Source organism: Lasioglossum baleicum, chromosome 11, assembly GCF_051020765.1.
Source record: "Lasioglossum baleicum chromosome 11, iyLasBale1, whole genome shotgun sequence".
NCBI classification, from domain to species: domain Eukaryota; kingdom Metazoa; phylum Arthropoda; class Insecta; order Hymenoptera; family Halictidae; genus Lasioglossum; species Lasioglossum baleicum.
This window is the reverse complement of record NC_134939.1, coordinates 13624166-13640606: the sequence shown is the minus strand read 5'-3', so window position 1 is coordinate 13640606 and position 16441 is coordinate 13624166. Positions and strand designations below refer to the sequence as shown.

The window sequence follows — 16441 nt, the reverse complement described above, 5'->3', positions numbered from 1 at the left end:
TAGTAGTTATGTATAGTAGAACCTCGGTTATCGGAGCTTTATCTCATATAAGGAAATAGTCCAATAACTTGAAAGTTTGAATATGAAAGTGTATAGTTATTGTGTCTAATATACGAGAAAATAGAAGACATTCAGCGATTTATAAAACGGTTTAATAACAAAAACAGAGAGCATATTATTTAAGTTTACTGTTTATTTGAATAATTCCGAGTTATTCGAATTAGTTCAGATTATTGAGGTTCTACTGTCTTAAAATTCTTAAGTATAACTTACGAATACATGTGTACAACATTTTTCAAGAGATTTGATTAATTATCAAATCTTGACATCATTACCACATCTTTATCCACTTGTCGTAAACATCACACTTTAATTACCTAATTAATTACAGTAATGATACAGGAAGTATCATATTGTATACAGTTTCAATATTTCATTATTTCAGGCATCTTTAAAGAAATATATTCATTTTTTCTGAGATATATGTTATAACCAATGCATTACAATTTGTAAACTCCATTATAAAGGTAAAAATGTAAATAAACTAATAAAATTTCAATATTTTACTTTCCACGAGTCTTTTAATAAGAACTATATATAAAAATGGCTACGCACAATTTAAAGCAGTGTTCATATTAAAAAGATTTAAGGACATCAATGTATTAATTTCAGTTTAATAAGATAATTAAATGATGAAAGAAATTTTTATTTGGCACCTGTGTCTTGCAAACAACGCAAGCATTTTTTATTTTGCATAAAGATCCGCAGTCTAATTATTAGATATGTTGGCATCTAATCAATTACTAAACATTTTAGTATTGTGTATGAGGTTCATTCAAAGAAAAAAATTCATATAGAATGGAATTGTTATAGTTTGGAAGAAATGTTTAATTTTCTACTTAAAGTAGCTCCAAGTGCAAAGGGTTAATATATTGTTATATATATACAATATATTTTCCACATAATCTTGTAAATCAAATGTAACGAAGCCTAACAAGTTGGCGCGCCGGTTCGAAAATGGCGCGCAAACGTTCGCGCATCTTCGGGTTTCATCGGAAGTTTACGCCGTCATATCTATTACCGAATAGCGTCTACACGAAAGGGGCGACAAAGTACTACGGTCGAACTATTTACTTGAATCTGTGTGCGAGTCGATTTAGTGTGTGGGTCAAAGCGAAGGGGCAAAAAAGAAGTCATCTAAGGAATCACTGCCACCACATGTAAGTAATAAGTATACAAGTAATACGTACCGGGAAAAGGTCATTTTCTCTTCGTACACATACCTGTGATCACGGCACCTTTCAATTCAAATCAATTTCCAATAACATTGTAACTAACGTTTCACCGTGGTACATTACGTTGCAATCATGTTTCGCACGAAATGGTAAAGTTTCACGTTTCAAGTTTTTCCGTATCGTTCTCTAATTTATTTATTCGAACGAATCTATCAACTGTAATATCTTCTGTTTCAGCAAGGAACACGATCATTCATCATTCTATCAGTTCTTGCAAATGGAGCACAGTTATAAGAATACCGACTGTTATTTTTTCTATTATTCGACATGCAAAAAGGTAAGTTTTCTTCTATTAACAATCTCGATCGGAATATTCATTGTGTTTATCCGCCGCGAGGAAATCTGAAATGTTCGATCAATTTGTTTCCATATTGTTTCTGTACCATTCGTCTCGAGGTTAGATCGGCCATGTTGAAGCCAGAGGTTCCACGATACCCTTCTTTTTTCAAATAACTGACAAATTAGTTATTTACATACATAAATCATTTTCGTCTCGTCCACGCTCGCAAACCTTCGAAAATTGTTACTCCTCGTTTTTCTGTAATGTTACAACAATCTATGTCACTGATAATATTATTCATATAATTATTCACATAAATATCTATCATTTTAAGTTTCAATAACTCCATAGAAATTTATTAATGGGTTTAGCCAATTTATTTAAAAAAAGAAACTTTACTGCACGTAAAAGATTTCCGAGTCACATTGCAGTATCGATAAATCTAATGAGCACTGCAATTCTTCATGATGATCGTAATCATCTACTTTGCTCGTAATGTCTATTACTTGTATCCAAATTACGCCGATACTCTAAAATCGCTGTTTTCGATTTTGTTCGAAGGGTGATGAGTGTCCTTTCAGACATGAACCATCCGCCTTGGGTTGCGAGACAATGTGCATATATTGGCAGCAAGGCAAATGTCTCGACGAACATTGTACTTATAGACACATGGAGTTGAAAGTAAGTATAGGAAAATGTAGGAATATAGATCGTCCAAATGAGAAATTTAAAGGAACTATTAATCAAATACTTTTATTGCTCGCATAGAAAAATCGCAAGGCGATTCCATGTTACTGGGAAACGCAACCTGGAGGTTGCAGGAAACCTCACTGTTCGTTTATGCACAAGAGTGCTCGTACAATTACTAGTAATCCCATTAACCCAGTGAAAAATTCTGAGTTGACGCCAAAGTCGTTAAATCAAGAATGGTTAAATCGTCAAGGTAGGCATACTATTACCTTGTAGAAACGTTAGACAAAACCGAACCGTTTATTTAACTGTAGTCATCGTTTAATTTGTTGGCAGATGACGCAAAGTATGATGGAAACAGCACAGAGTCGGATCAAGGTAGAGGAAGTAGCGAAGCAGGCAGTTTTATCGGTAGTCCAGCTGTTGACCCTCTTATCGTCAAATTTGAAGAAGGTATGAGGCTTTACTAGCCCCCCCGTCCATCTTTCAGCGTACATTATCTTACATCGGCTACTCTTTCCCTTCCGCCCAATTTACAGACAAGTATAAATATTCCAAACGCACTCAGTATACCGAGCAATCTGACAATCCCTAATAACGTTTCTAACAGTCTGAACCTATTGAATAACATCAACGTCACGAACAACTTGAACATACCGCAACCAAATGTACAAAATTCACAGACCTCCCCCTGTCACCACACGTTGTCGTTTTCCCATCCGCAAAACCTCCATTCTCATTCCCCTGGTCAGTCGTTGTCACCAATGCAAAACCAACAGAACTCTCCGCTTCTACAGCAACCACCCTATTCACCCATTCACAACACGCGACAGACCTCCCAACCGCAGACCTCAAGGTTCCCCTTTCCATACTTCGAGATGACCTCTTACAAACGATTTTAAACTTGACGGAACACTCTGATTGTAACCACCGTATATCTCCATCGCCCGATGAACCATAAACTAGCTGCTAGTTAACAGTACGAACACTAATGAAACCGTGACGAAACGAGGAAACAGAATACTGTGTAGCATAACTTACGACTGTTGCTCCTCGAACAATGTGAAGTATCGTATACGTGTAGGCAAGCGTGTACGATACTTTGTATGTAAGACAAAGTTGTATCTCTTATTTTGTGAAGTTATTTATTTATTTGATCATGTCGATTATTTTTATCTAATCGATCGCTAGGAATGTTAGTACATTTCCGATACTTAATCGATCTTCGCTTGACATATTTCCCTTAAAAGCGAATCGATAAGCAGCAAAACTATTTAAAAATGAAAAAACACAGAGGACAGACAACCATATACGAGAGAGAAAAAAAAAATACAACTTCAGCTGCATTAGTACGATCGAGAAGTTTATAGAATATTTGCAGATGATAACGGCTTTCGATAGTGTTAGAGGCACCAGTGTATCGTAAATTCGTAAAGTGTTTTTAAGTTTCCTTTTCAATAATAAAGACTGCACTATTTAACATTATCGATATTTAGAGAGTACTGTGGATTTTGATTTCACTCGTTCGATGCTAGAACCACCAGACTCTAATCGAGACAACCGACTTTGCGTTTCTTATATCAAATTCAATAGTAAATTCGTTTGTTCCGTGCGGAAGCTCGACTAACGCAGAAATTACAAATCCGTCGTTTCGACCGTTCGGTAGTTCTCGCGTTGTAGCGAAACAATGAAAGACGATAGATGGAAAATAATGTCTTAATAGAAAAACAGTAGAGAAGCAATAGGCAGAGTTGGGCAATGTTTAACGCGGTTAACGATTATCCACTGAAGTTCAGTCAACGATCGATGATCAACGATAATAATACTGATCGCGATCTTTCGCCATTAATTCTTGTCGATCGCGAGCATTGATGAATGCCCAACTCTGGCAATAGGTGATCGTTGTCTTTATTATTGGATAGAGTAAGAGCATAACACTGTATTGACGTACGAATGATGTTTTTGGAGAATAGTTTCAAACATTTGTGCCCGCTACACTTTGAAACTATAGTTACGGCTACGTGTTATTTCAATACGATTGAAAATAAGAACATAAGTTACTATAGTACACAGTGTATTACCATTGGGAAGAGAGGGATAACATGCAACATTTAGATCGATTCGACGAGACTGTGTTCGCGATAAAAAAAATTATTGCAACTCATTGAATAGTAATCGATTGTTCCCAGTTTGCTGGAACACAGTACGTTACGAGTCAGATAAAAAAAATATAACGAAAAGAGTACGACTTGAACTGTAAACGAACAAACAGACAAACACCGCAAAAAAAAAATAACAAACTAAAAGTAGACGAAAAAAAAACCGTAGATTTGAATATCAATTTTTCCAGGGGCTGCTATATCTAAACTTTGCCTGTAGCCCTCTAACTGCCTATGGCTATCTTTCTCCAGCGACAATGCGATGAGCCTCGAGTTTTCCTGAATGCCACAATACAAAACAAGATCGAAGTATCCGCATCTATTTCGTTGTGCTATATGATACCCAAATGAAAACTGTTCTGGATGATTAAGAAGATAGCTATGGGTCGTCGCTTTGCCACACACACACAATCTGAACTCGCACAGGTACTATGATGCCGACTCAACATCACAATAAGTAGGGTGAAGAGAGTTTCTTTATAGGCACTGAATTTCCGAAAAAACGAACAGGTAAAAAACAAACAAAACAAAAAAAATCATACTTTAAGCTCGACACATAACGTTCGAAAAGGAAATGTTCATTATCGAAGAAACGTTACGGATTTTACTGTAATCGCGAAGTTATGCTTCGAGCTTCTTCTCTCACGGTATAGTTAAAACAAATGAAAATTATTCCAGTCGAATACTGCCTCGGGTACGCGTGCACACGTGCTTTGATTTTCTTTCGCGCAGTAAATAGAATTGTCGCGCGCGTTCGATCGTAACGTTCGCGGGAAACGAAATGAAAAGATACAGGGGGGGGGGGGCACGGACGAAACAAGAAAAAACTTTACACTCGCGGGATAAGAAGTTTCGAGTCTTGCCTCTGATTTAACGCGTGCACACAAACGGTACAATGCCTTCATATGTTTTGGCTTTCCATAAGAATTAGTGGAATTAGTGGAACTGGAATAAGAGAGCGTGATATCAGCGATATCCGACGTGTACTCGGGCGAAAAGAAAAAGAAAAACAAATTTGTTACAACGTGTGCGCAGACTGTTACAGCGGTACGTTGTATCTTGCGCACGAAACAAATAAACAGAACAGATCATGCAAATATTGTATCTTCGAAGCGAACGTTCGCCCCGAACAGTACTGTACGCGGTTAGAGCTTGAAACTCTTCGAACGGAGACCCGATGAATCATTTCTTTCCGAATTAAATATGTAAGTTAGCTTATGTGTCTCGCGTAGCGTGAAAATTTATGAATCATTAGTGCTGAAAGTAGCAACAGACGAGAGCGAGAGAGAGAAAGAGAGAGACGCGAAGATGCTGGGACACCGAGAGTGAATGAACGCATGAGAAATTCACAGATGAATATGAGACGCATCTTCGAGCAAAAACGGACAAACGAGTCTTTCAATTAGTGTCCGATCGATAGAGGTTTACGCGATATATAATATCGTTTTCCTTCATCGAAGTCGCCCCATTTCGATTCTTTTTCTTCCTTTGTTATTTTTTTTTTGTTCGTCGAACGACAAGCGCTTTCCCGGTGGAAAAAAAACGGTAAACAAGAAACGAAATGATAGAGAAGGGACGATTTCGAGGATCGGAAACGACGTGGAGAGACGAGAACGTTTGAACAATGAAGTATAAAATTATATGATACAGATACTTAATTATCGATATAAATATATAAATATATATACGTATGTATATTTATACACATCTGTATGCACGTATATATATGTGTGTATATGTTTATATATTTATGTATTTATATAAGAAGTAAAAAGAAAAGAATATAGAAAGAGGAACAAGAGAAGCAGCGAATGCTAAATGAGCGAAGGAATTTTTAAGAAAGGGAAATGCGACTAAATATACGTATTGCATGCGTACAGACATATTTACATATACGTACTTTGAACGTGAAGCAACAAACGCGGAACTTGATGTATACAAAAAACCAAAAAAAAAAGGAATAGTACTTTTCAATTTCGATTTGAGTCCGCCACCGCCGCTGCCGCTTCACTTATATGTTAGTCGAAAGATGAGAGAAGAGGGGTGAGACGAGGATAGAAGAAAAGTTGGCGAAGACAGTTATATAGTGCAAATCGAGCATGTTTTTTTTCCTGGTACATACTAAGGTGTCCGAAATATCGGCGAAGGCAAATTGCAATATTTATTATTTTCTATTCATATACATGTATAACTATTTCGCGCCTAGATCTACACGGGAATCGTGTCAGGGCAAATCAAGTGTAATCCTTATTACGGGAACTCGTCAGCATGAGATATGTATTATATATCAAAACGTTGATAATATATTAATGGTCGAGGGAATCGAGTAAATCGAGCGTGTTTTTAGAGCATTGATCGCGATCGCGGATCGAAGATATTCCGATTATTTTACGCAAGTAGAGTCTCGAACGTTCTAGTCCCTGCTGGAACTTAATCTCACTGTTTTAGTGACTTGTCGTCTTGTTTCAGTCGAAAAGATAACGTTTGCTTGATAATGTCGCGTTCAATCGTGTTAACATGCGCGGGAGAGAGAGTCCGACAAGCGCGAATTTTTCAGTCTCGTAATAACGGAAGCCGAGGGAAAGATTTCTTGTTTTATACGTAATAATGTATGATATATCTCGCAAAAGAAAAACGAAGAATTTCACGTCATTGTAATTTAGATTGGGCAGTCAATGGTGGAAAAACGGTATAGAAGGGAAAAAACGAAACTAAAAGAGAAATCTGTACAAGAACGATGCGAAGAGAGAGACAGAGAGAGAGAGTGAGGAAGAACGAGAGAGAGAAAAGAGAGATTGTGTATTATAAGAAAGGAGTAGTGTAAAATTAGTAGAGAGTATGGTCTTCGTCTTTTATTTTCTTTCTTTCTTGTTTCTGCTGTATAGACAACTTGCCGGACAAACTAACTTGTACTTGATACCTATGACTGTATCGATGGCTAATATTAACGGAATTAATCGTGAATTTGTTCAATGTGATATAGCACACGGATGAAACCAGAAAGTACACTGAACCGATTATTTATAATTATATAGGTCTTTATATATAGATATATATAAATATATATATTGAGAGAGAGAATTACACTCCACATTCTTGTCTCGAATCCTGTGCGAAGCTCGCTGCACAAGGATGCTTTTGTTTCTATTTAGAAGTTAAGAGACGGATTTCAAAGAGAACACATAAAAAGAGAACAAAACTTCATTTACAGAGAGAAAGAAAAATGCATAGAGTATCGTTTTTTCGAGTCTCGACAATTTCTGTGGCTAGCCTATTACTACCAAACGAAAAGAAAAAAACAAAACAAAAAAGAAAAATGTTTAAAGGAGAATATTAGTGTGAGAAATATTTTCAATCTCCCAAAATCCAAAAAAATTGTCTTTGACCGACAAAGAAAAGAAAATGAAAAAAATGAAACGGCCTGTAAACGCATGTAACTTCCTCGAGAGTGCGTGTGTGTGCGTGAATATATTAAGAGAAGAGATAGTGTGCGAGCACCTACCTATAACTATACTTTACGAGAGAGAGAGAGAGAGAGAAAAAAAGGAAAGGGATCAGCAGCTGGACTTGTGTCGCCGGCGACGACCTTGATTTTCATAGCACGTTAGATTTTGTTTAGAGGTGTTTAGAAAAGCGATCGATCGGTGCGAACGCCTATGGGGTGACCATGGGGGCGACGCCGACGTGCTTCGCCCTCGAATTTCTCCGCTAAAAGGAGTAGTCGTAAATTGCGTCGATGTTTAGTCGATAATCAATGCATTTAGCAATATATACATACTGTAATCATCTATTTTAGGAGTTTTGATTCTTTAGGATCGTCGATCAACGACGATCGGTTTCTGTTTCGATGTGATGCGAGGCTCGTCGGCGAGTCGTGTAATTGTAATCACAGACAAAAACATCGTGCACCAAAATGCTTTAATCAAGGAGCTTGCATCCTAGTTCTCTCTCGAAATTTTAGAACGATTAGCAAAGTCTACGATCATTATTTTTCTTCTATGTATTTGTTAATCGCATAGAATAATCAACGTTCTCTGAAAGTTCCTTCGTTTTTCCTTTTTTTTATTATTATTATTAATCTTTACTATTTTTATCGATTCGGCTCGAGTTTTCGAAGGTATCTCGATAATCTGTTTGTTTTTTTTTCTATTTTTTCCTTTTTCGTGATCGTTATTTATTGAGTGCGTCCAGCTGCAATCATTGTTCTTGCATCGTCGGCGCAGACACAGAGAGAGAGAGTGAGAGAGAGAGAGAGAGAGTAAGAGAGAGAGAGAGAGAGTGGTTTTCTGCTCGAATTATTTCATCAATCGTTTATCTTCCGTCTTGTTCTTCTCTTTTTCTTCTTTTATTTATTGTTGCTGCCGTTCTGCCATACGGTGGTACGGATGGAGAAAAAGATGGACATTGTGTGTCAATGCTATCGCTGTTATTGTTATAATTTCCGGAAACCGAACGATTTCGTTTACGATTGTACAACGATTGTTTTTTTTCGCGGCATTAACCGAATATAGGAAATAAAATTGGTTCTGCGAACCCCTTTCGAGCAACGACAATTTCGGTCTTTGTTTCGGTTTTTGTTTCGCGGCGTACCTTTCTTCGTTGCGACATGATCGATCTCTTCCGGTCGTGGAGCTTCTTTATTATTTGAATTGTAGCCAGTATCATTTCAGTGGCACTCGGAATGCGAGGTTGCGACTAACAACTAAGGAAACGGACTGCGGATCTTTATGCGAGTTTGATGCTCTTAAATTATTCCGACACGCGTTCTCCGGTCGATCTGTCGCCGCCGTATACTCATTTTCGTCTCGAACGCATAAAATCCGCAATCTACCAAATCGGCTAAGGAAATTGTCGTTGCATCGACGGACACACGTGTAAACCGGTTGATTCGGCGATTAATCAGCGAAACGAAGGCGAGAATGAGTCCTTTTTTTTGTATCTCTCGCGCGACGAGGACTTCGTTCTGCCGAGAGTACAATGCTAATTATACGCGACCCGTAATTCCTTGCTATATGAATTGATGTAAACGAATGGAAATCATTAATTTTTATTGAGATGATACTTGGATTTCAATAAACTTGATACAATGAAGAAGAAGAAAGAGAACGAGACGAACGCCAACGTGCGGCGCCCAACGCGGCGATATACTCACCCTAGCGCGTCTTGTTTTCTGTTTCTACGACACTATATGTTAATATCCCTGTAATCGATGACTATAGCCGGGACAAATGGAATCGATCGCTGATGATCACTCGTTTTATTTTTACAATTCTCACCGTCAGCTAACTTTCTTCGGGAGACGCGGAGATACATAGAAAATAGACTTCCCGGGGTGTGACTTTGGTCGATTACATCACTTTGTTCCGATTATGGTTGGTTCTTTGCATCGGTCTGATACTTGTTGATACTTTTTTTTTGTACGTGTTAGTAAAATTTATTTATCGGATGTAAACGAAATGATATTACAGATACTTTATGATAGTAAATTGATCACAACAAATACATTTTTCCTCTGGTTGCATTTGTACATTCCATGGACCCATAAAAGACGCGTTTCGACAACAGTTGTTGCGATTTTATCTGTAAGAGGAACGGCCGAGAATTTTTCAATGGTGATATCGCCGTCCGAAAATAGAACTATCGAATGTAACGCGATTACGGGACGATTATTTCGTAACGCCGTGTTATCTCCGCGTTTTATTCTTTTCGCAACTATCGTAACAGTTCGAACGAGTTCCATTCATGTTCTTAGAGTTCCTCGTCGAACGATTCCTCGATGAGACTCCTTCCGTCGTTTGAAATACCTTTTTTTCGAAAGCGAAGAAAAGGTAGGCTACCGGTCGGGCTACAGAAGGCGATTTCCGGAACGGTTTTCGGTCGGTTCGAAGTGGAAAGAAGCCCGAAGCAAAACACTACGGCTGGGACGAGGCTGAACCAGCTTTCAAGCTTCTAGAGATCCCCTAAGTCGCGAATGAGATCCGAAGACAGAGTAATCACGAAGACGAGAAGCGAAACGGGAGATGGCAGTATTCGCTCGTAAATGTTTCAGTGTCGAAGGTTGAAATGTCCGCAAGTATCGAGATAGAGAGAGAGAGAGAATGCGAGTGAGAGAGGCAGAGAGAGAGGGAACGGTCAAGGAAATATATCGATCAAAGTATTGGAACTGTACTAAACACTCTCCTTTTTCCGACTAGAATTCGCTTACATTAGAAATCAAAATTCCTTAAAGCCGCTTAGACCTACACGAGGAGCAAAAATGAACAAACAAAAATCGAAACGGCTCGGAAATTGAGAAACTTTAGACTAGCGTACGCCACATGTGAAGGATGTACATGTATAAACGAAAGAGAGAGAGAGAGGAAAGAAAAAGAGTTGATGCCGGCCGAGGATTAGACTGCCTGGCGTTGAGGAGCGTCGAAAGACCATTCTCGAGTAAAACATATTCTTGCATTTGGTCCTGTGTTTCTTCCAGAGTCGGACAATGAAAGTGTACCATCACCGGTAAAGCCGCAACCGAGGGTTCCTTACTGCAAGACCTACGAAGAGATCAGATTGGAGGAGATCCAGGCCGAGAGCGCGGCATATTACTCGTACCAGATGATGGAGACTTCGGAGCATCCGGGAGACGTGGCCGGAGGCAAAATCAAGATTCGCAAGGACAGGAAAGCGAGTCCGTACCCGACGAACGACAAGGAAAAGAACGGCGACAAGAGCCTGAACTTCGAAGTGCTCAGCTTGGAAGAGATCCGACGAAGGAAACGTCGCAAAGCGATGCAGGAGGAGGACGAGTCGAAACCACCGACAGAGACAACATCTCTGGACAGCTCCGGTGACGGAGAGTCCGCCGATTTGCTGAAAGACACCTTGAAAACGCTGACCGAGCTCCGAGAGACTGCCGGCGTCAGAGGAGTCAAGAGAACCCTCGAAGACGACAGTCACGAGGACGTCGGTGGCAGGCGTAAGATTAGGTGTAACAGCGCGAACAACATCGGGTTCTCGGGCAACGCGCCGCCGGTTAAGCTGAGGAGGTCGCCGAAGAGGCTCATCTCCCTCAGCGAAGCCGACGGATCGTGCAAGCCTCCGCAGACTAGCGAGAGAAAGAGTCCAGCGAATCCTGGACTCGAGAGGCTGAACAGTTCCGAGTCGACCGAGTCGACCAGCTTAGGCAAGAGGAGCGAGGTGGAGATCAGGCTTTGCGACAGCAGCACCGACGAGGACCAGAGCCAGTTGGATGTCAACGAAGAGAAAAAGGCATCCACCACCACCACTCGCTCCACGGATGATCCCAAAGAGACCTGCGACAGTCTCTTGAATGTGAACGAGGAGGACTATCTGACGCTAGACATGGCGTCCGACGACATCCTCAAGGATATCGACGCGTTGCTCAAAGAGAAGAACTCGGTCTGAGGTACAGGGTACCTTGCCGACGATTTCGTTCGTTCTCTTCTCCACGCTGTCGGAAGACAGTCGCTGGATCTCGTGTTCAAAGCTTCGTTTGGTCGCCGATTCTATTTCCCCTTGGCTGACGAGGACTGATTCTAACTGAATCCTCGGCGTTGCAATACCTTTCGATTTTAGGAGAATTTTCGTACTCGTGATCGCGTGATCGCGAGCAGTTTCTTAGTAGTATTACATCTGTCCCTCTTTCGTGTCCATCACCGATCTTTTCTGAACGTTTTTATAATTCCCTGTCGCAACATTTCGTTGCAGCGACAACACCGCGTAGAGTTTATAAAAGAAACGATGCATTTATCGTTTACCCGTTTGCATTTTCGTCTTTCTCGTGGAAGTCTATCGTCGCTCGACTCGTGGTTCGTCAATGGCGTATTCGATTACTTAACGTGTCACGTGTATGTACGTACACATCTGTATAATGTATTCAAGCTGTTTCATCTTCGGACGTTTGCGATCGTCGGTGAGCTTACTAGATGAGCTGAACAAGGCGACGGCGCTTTACGGTCCAACTTTCTTCGCTTTCGAATGTCGTAGAGACACGAGTAACTTTTCTCGCAAGTACTGCATTCCCTAGATGCACGTGTCGTTCTAACACCGAGATTTTATTCCTCTTCGCTCACTTGTCCGAGAATTTTCTTCAGCATCTCAATACTTCATGAACTTCGATTTTATCGGCATCGTAGATCGCTTTAGAAGATCGATTGTAAATTGGACCGTGAAGGTGGAACGACGCGACAAACATTTTCCATTACGTCCCCACACCTACGACGATTGTAGATCTTAGATCCAACGAATTTCTCACACGTAGGACTAGACTGTTAGTTGATTGTTCAATTTATGTCAATTAATGGTTTTCTCTATTCGCTATTTATCCTCCAGCGAAAACTCTAAAGACGAGGAGCACGATTTTATTGGCATCGTAGATCGCTTTGAAAGATCTATTGTAAATTGGACCGTGAAGGTGGAACGATGCGACAAACATTTTCCATTACGTTCCTAACACCTCCGATTATCGTAGACTCTAGATTAAACGAATTTCTCACACGTAGGACTAGACTGTTAGTTGATCGTTCAATTTATGTCAATTAATGGTTTTCTATTCGCAATTTAAACCTTGGAAGTTTGCTGGCCTTAACGCTCAGCTGTTGGTCGACCGAGATTGCCATCGATCATGTGTTCGACGCAAGTTACACTCTCGAGAGTAAAATTGTTTTCGCGTCGGAAGGATTTTTACTGTTGCGACACGATGTTTGTGGAGCAAGCATCGGAAGGAGGAACAGTGCTCAAATTAGTAGCGGCAAGGAAGAGGAGCGAGCTCAGGGATTTCTCCGGTCGGTTATGTAACATTTTGCTGTATGCGCTTCGTGGGCTAGTTCTCGATCGGCCGACTTATGCGATTCTAATTGCAACGTTGATCAGCCTATTTGCATTCGGCGTTCAAATTCGTTCGCGTGACCGTAAACCGAACGGCCGCGGATGCAAATGGTTTAGGGGTGGCCAATCTTGTACATATCATACGTCATACAACTAAATTCATTCATTTACGCCGGTTCGAAAGACGTGCGGAGCACAAATCAAATGATCTCTTCGACGAGAAGGCTAGATCCTACAATTGCAAGAAGGCTGTATGAACTGAAAGCACTCAAGTGTTGAAGATATGAAGATGGATGCAGTTATATGGCGCCTACTTTAAAAGAATAAGTAGGCGCCACAGGTTGGCCACCCCTTGTAGGTGGATCAAATGAAACGTAGTGGCTAATTACTTCGAAAGAATTCTGCTAACCACGTTTTTATCGTACGCAGTATCAAGAGGAGCTTAGGTGATTCGATAGCGTTTCGTCAAGAGCAACCCGCTGGATTAGATGGGTTCAGTGAGTTTTTGTATCATTGGCCGCGCTCGTCGTTTCTTTTTTTTTTATTAATATTTTATTCTTATCCGTCACTTTTCCGATTAATGAAACTATAGAATAAGTTGAAGTACCTTCTGATATTGAAATTGTATAAAGTAAAAGTATTAAATCGGAACAAATATACGATTGTTACATTTGCAACTGACTTGTCGTCTATTTCCTTCTCTTTTCAACGATTACAGCCGACGCGACGCCGAAGTAGGTAGGTAGTGAAACAAGGTTTTACTTAAATGAACACACTATTTATTTCGAATGCATAATCGTACGGTTAACATACCTGGTGACGCGTCGTTTTTTTTGCTGATGAATCATCTTGCACCGGATATAAATGATGAAATCGAGTTTGCTTTATCGGATACTTGGGATTAGAATCAACTATATATAAATGTCGATATCATTACGATGTACACACAATAAACGTCCATTACTCTTTGCCTCGCTTCCGTTCCTTACACGAATATAAATAATACCGACTTAAAAACTATTTTACGTTCTTTTTATTGGCCTAGGTAGAGGTTACATCTACGAACTGCGGTTAAAAACTCTGCCAGACGCCATTGCTAATTACCCCCGCTCTGATAACCATCCCTTCATTTTCACATTCGCTTTCACGTCGCGTACCTCCGAATTACATATTCCGCTAATCGAGTTGTACAATCTCCGGGGAGATTTTACTTTTCATCACGAATCTTTCGAATCGTTCACATCTCTTCGAACACATTTTGTTTGATCCTCGCTCCGAATACGAATTTCGTTCAACTCGTCGAATAAATAAAAAAAGAAAACGTCGCTTCTTTCTCTTTGCGATCAAGCTCTTCCTGTCGTCCGTTGGAATCTTTGTACAAGAACATTGTCGCGCGAGGAATTACATTCAATTTTCGCGAATCCTAATATCGACCGACAATCCTTCGATCTCGACGATCGCGTCGTCGATGCTAACGGGATGGTCTTACAATTAGACATTCACGACGTACAGACGACTCGAGAGCTTCTCAAGCTTCCTCGATTCGATAGTTCGTAAGGTGTCGATATCTTTCACTGTCTACGTCACTTAATTATCGTCGAACCGAAACGATCTCACGCCTGTTTACACGAGTACACAAAAATTCTGCTAAGAACACATTCAAAAAGAATCTCGGAGTACCTCTCGAAAGTACCTCTATTGCATAGAAATCCCGTGGGGTCGTCATGGACCCTCATGGGAAACGAAGCTGCCGGATCAGCCGCCATATCTTTGCACGTCGCTGACAAACGATTCGCATCCGAAAATTGAACCCGTGTCCTGAGAACTACAGTCTTCCCTCGCGTAGTGTCACTTTCGTCTCTACGGATATTGTTACCTTTTTATCTAATGCAATTATGAAACTTTATTACTTTTAGTTATTTCGTTACGTTACCTTCACCAACGCATCGGTGAAATTATTCTGATTAAAACGAGACCCCAGTGGAAGGGGTAGGCGAACTGACTTAGACTTGAGACTTTATTGTACCTCTACGCTTTCTGAGCCTCCGTATCCCCGAGGTAGTAACGCTACGCGAGAGGAGACTGTGTGTTTCGCTTTGAAACAGCTATACGAGGAAATACGATCGTAACTAGAAAAACGTGATGGAGATCTTCAAGCGATAAATACTGATCATGCCACTAAGGTGTAGCTGTGGGTTCTTTCTGCGGAACCTGTTCACGGCTGAAACGTTCGATTCTCTTAGGCGTGTATGAATCGTCTTAAAGAGTACGATCAGCTAATCCCGATAGTTTCTCGTCGGACCATTGTTAAAAGCTCGACCTCGAGGTTCTCTCTCGCCGTAGACCACGTTGGAAATCATGAGGAAAACTAGGCTCGAAAGTAATTTGTCGAACGATACTTCGCAACAGCGTTCCTCGTACACGGCCGGCGACTCGCGAAAACCATTTTCTCGTCGTGCACGGAACAAAACGATCTTTACGAAGAATGCGCAGTCTCTTCTTTCCGCGCACGCGTTATATCTCCGTTGTCAAACATCTTCTTCAAGGTTGCCGTCGTTCTTCGCTTTTCGAACGGTCGCAGCAGTGTGTGTTTGAACCGGTCGATTCAAAGGCAATCGACGGCCATCGACGATGGTAGAATTGTCTTGAACGTCCGCAAGAACTGCCTTTCATCGATTTCGAACGTCTTCTCCTCGTGTTCTCCTGCATCTAACGTTTTGTAAGCTAACGTAAGTCAAAGAAGCTCGAGTCTATGGAGAGGATGTCGACACCGATGACCACCACGGTCACTGTAGCCTCGGTGACCAATACTGAGCCGCCATGTCCGGTGCTGGTTGGCCCGGCACCGCGATCGGCACACTGACACCTGGTGATATCAGACCTGGAAAACCACGGCGAGCCGTTCCTCAAATTATTATTGCTGCGAACGTCCAATATCGATTTTGTTAGTATCTTGTAGCACGGTTAGATTCGGCTTCACTGTTCTAAGGTTAACGAGTAGACTTGACGAGAAAAATACGTCTTTTCGAACCCGAGCATCTATGATTGCGACAACTAGAAAAGGACGTAACACGGTTCGATCTTAGATGGTACGTGAGAAAGTCTTTGCACGTTGGGAACAGAGAATCCTTCGAGCATGATTGTAGAATAGACATGTGTACATATACAGGGTGAGTCACGAAGCGTGA

General features: G+C 40.7%; 2 protein-coding genes across 8 annotated transcripts in view; one reads left to right on the top strand and one right to left on the bottom strand.

Annotated features, from left to right (window-relative positions):
- The first annotated feature begins 1002 nt into the window (after positions 1-1002).
- On the top strand, positions 1003-11917 carry LOC143213509 (uncharacterized). Of its 2 annotated transcripts, none has more exons than XM_076433426.1 (6): positions 1003-1220; positions 1473-1572; positions 2137-2256; positions 2344-2518; positions 2602-2718; positions 10897-11917. In XM_076433426.1, exons 1-6 carry the CDS (start codon positions 1018-1020, stop codon positions 11829-11831), a joined length of 1650 nt encoding a protein of 549 aa, XP_076289541.1. In that variant the 5' UTR covers positions 1003-1017; the 3' UTR covers positions 11832-11917. The 2 variants fall into 2 exon arrangements, with proteins under 2 accessions (XP_076289541.1, XP_076289542.1); XM_076433427.1 differs by lacking the exon at positions 1003-1220 and adding an exon at positions 1227-1384.
- Positions 4646-16441, bottom strand: part of LOC143213508 (paired box protein Pax-6) — an 87859-nt gene continuing 76063 nt past the window's right edge. For all 6 annotated transcript variants that reach the window (XM_076433423.1, XM_076433422.1, XM_076433421.1 and 3 more), the window contains exon 10: positions 4646-16134. Coding sequence is in view for 5 of the 6 variants with exons in the window: in XM_076433422.1 (XP_076289537.1) it covers positions 16040-16134 (95 nt within the window). In the remaining variant the exon portion in view is untranslated. The remainder of the gene's footprint in view (positions 16135-16441) is intronic.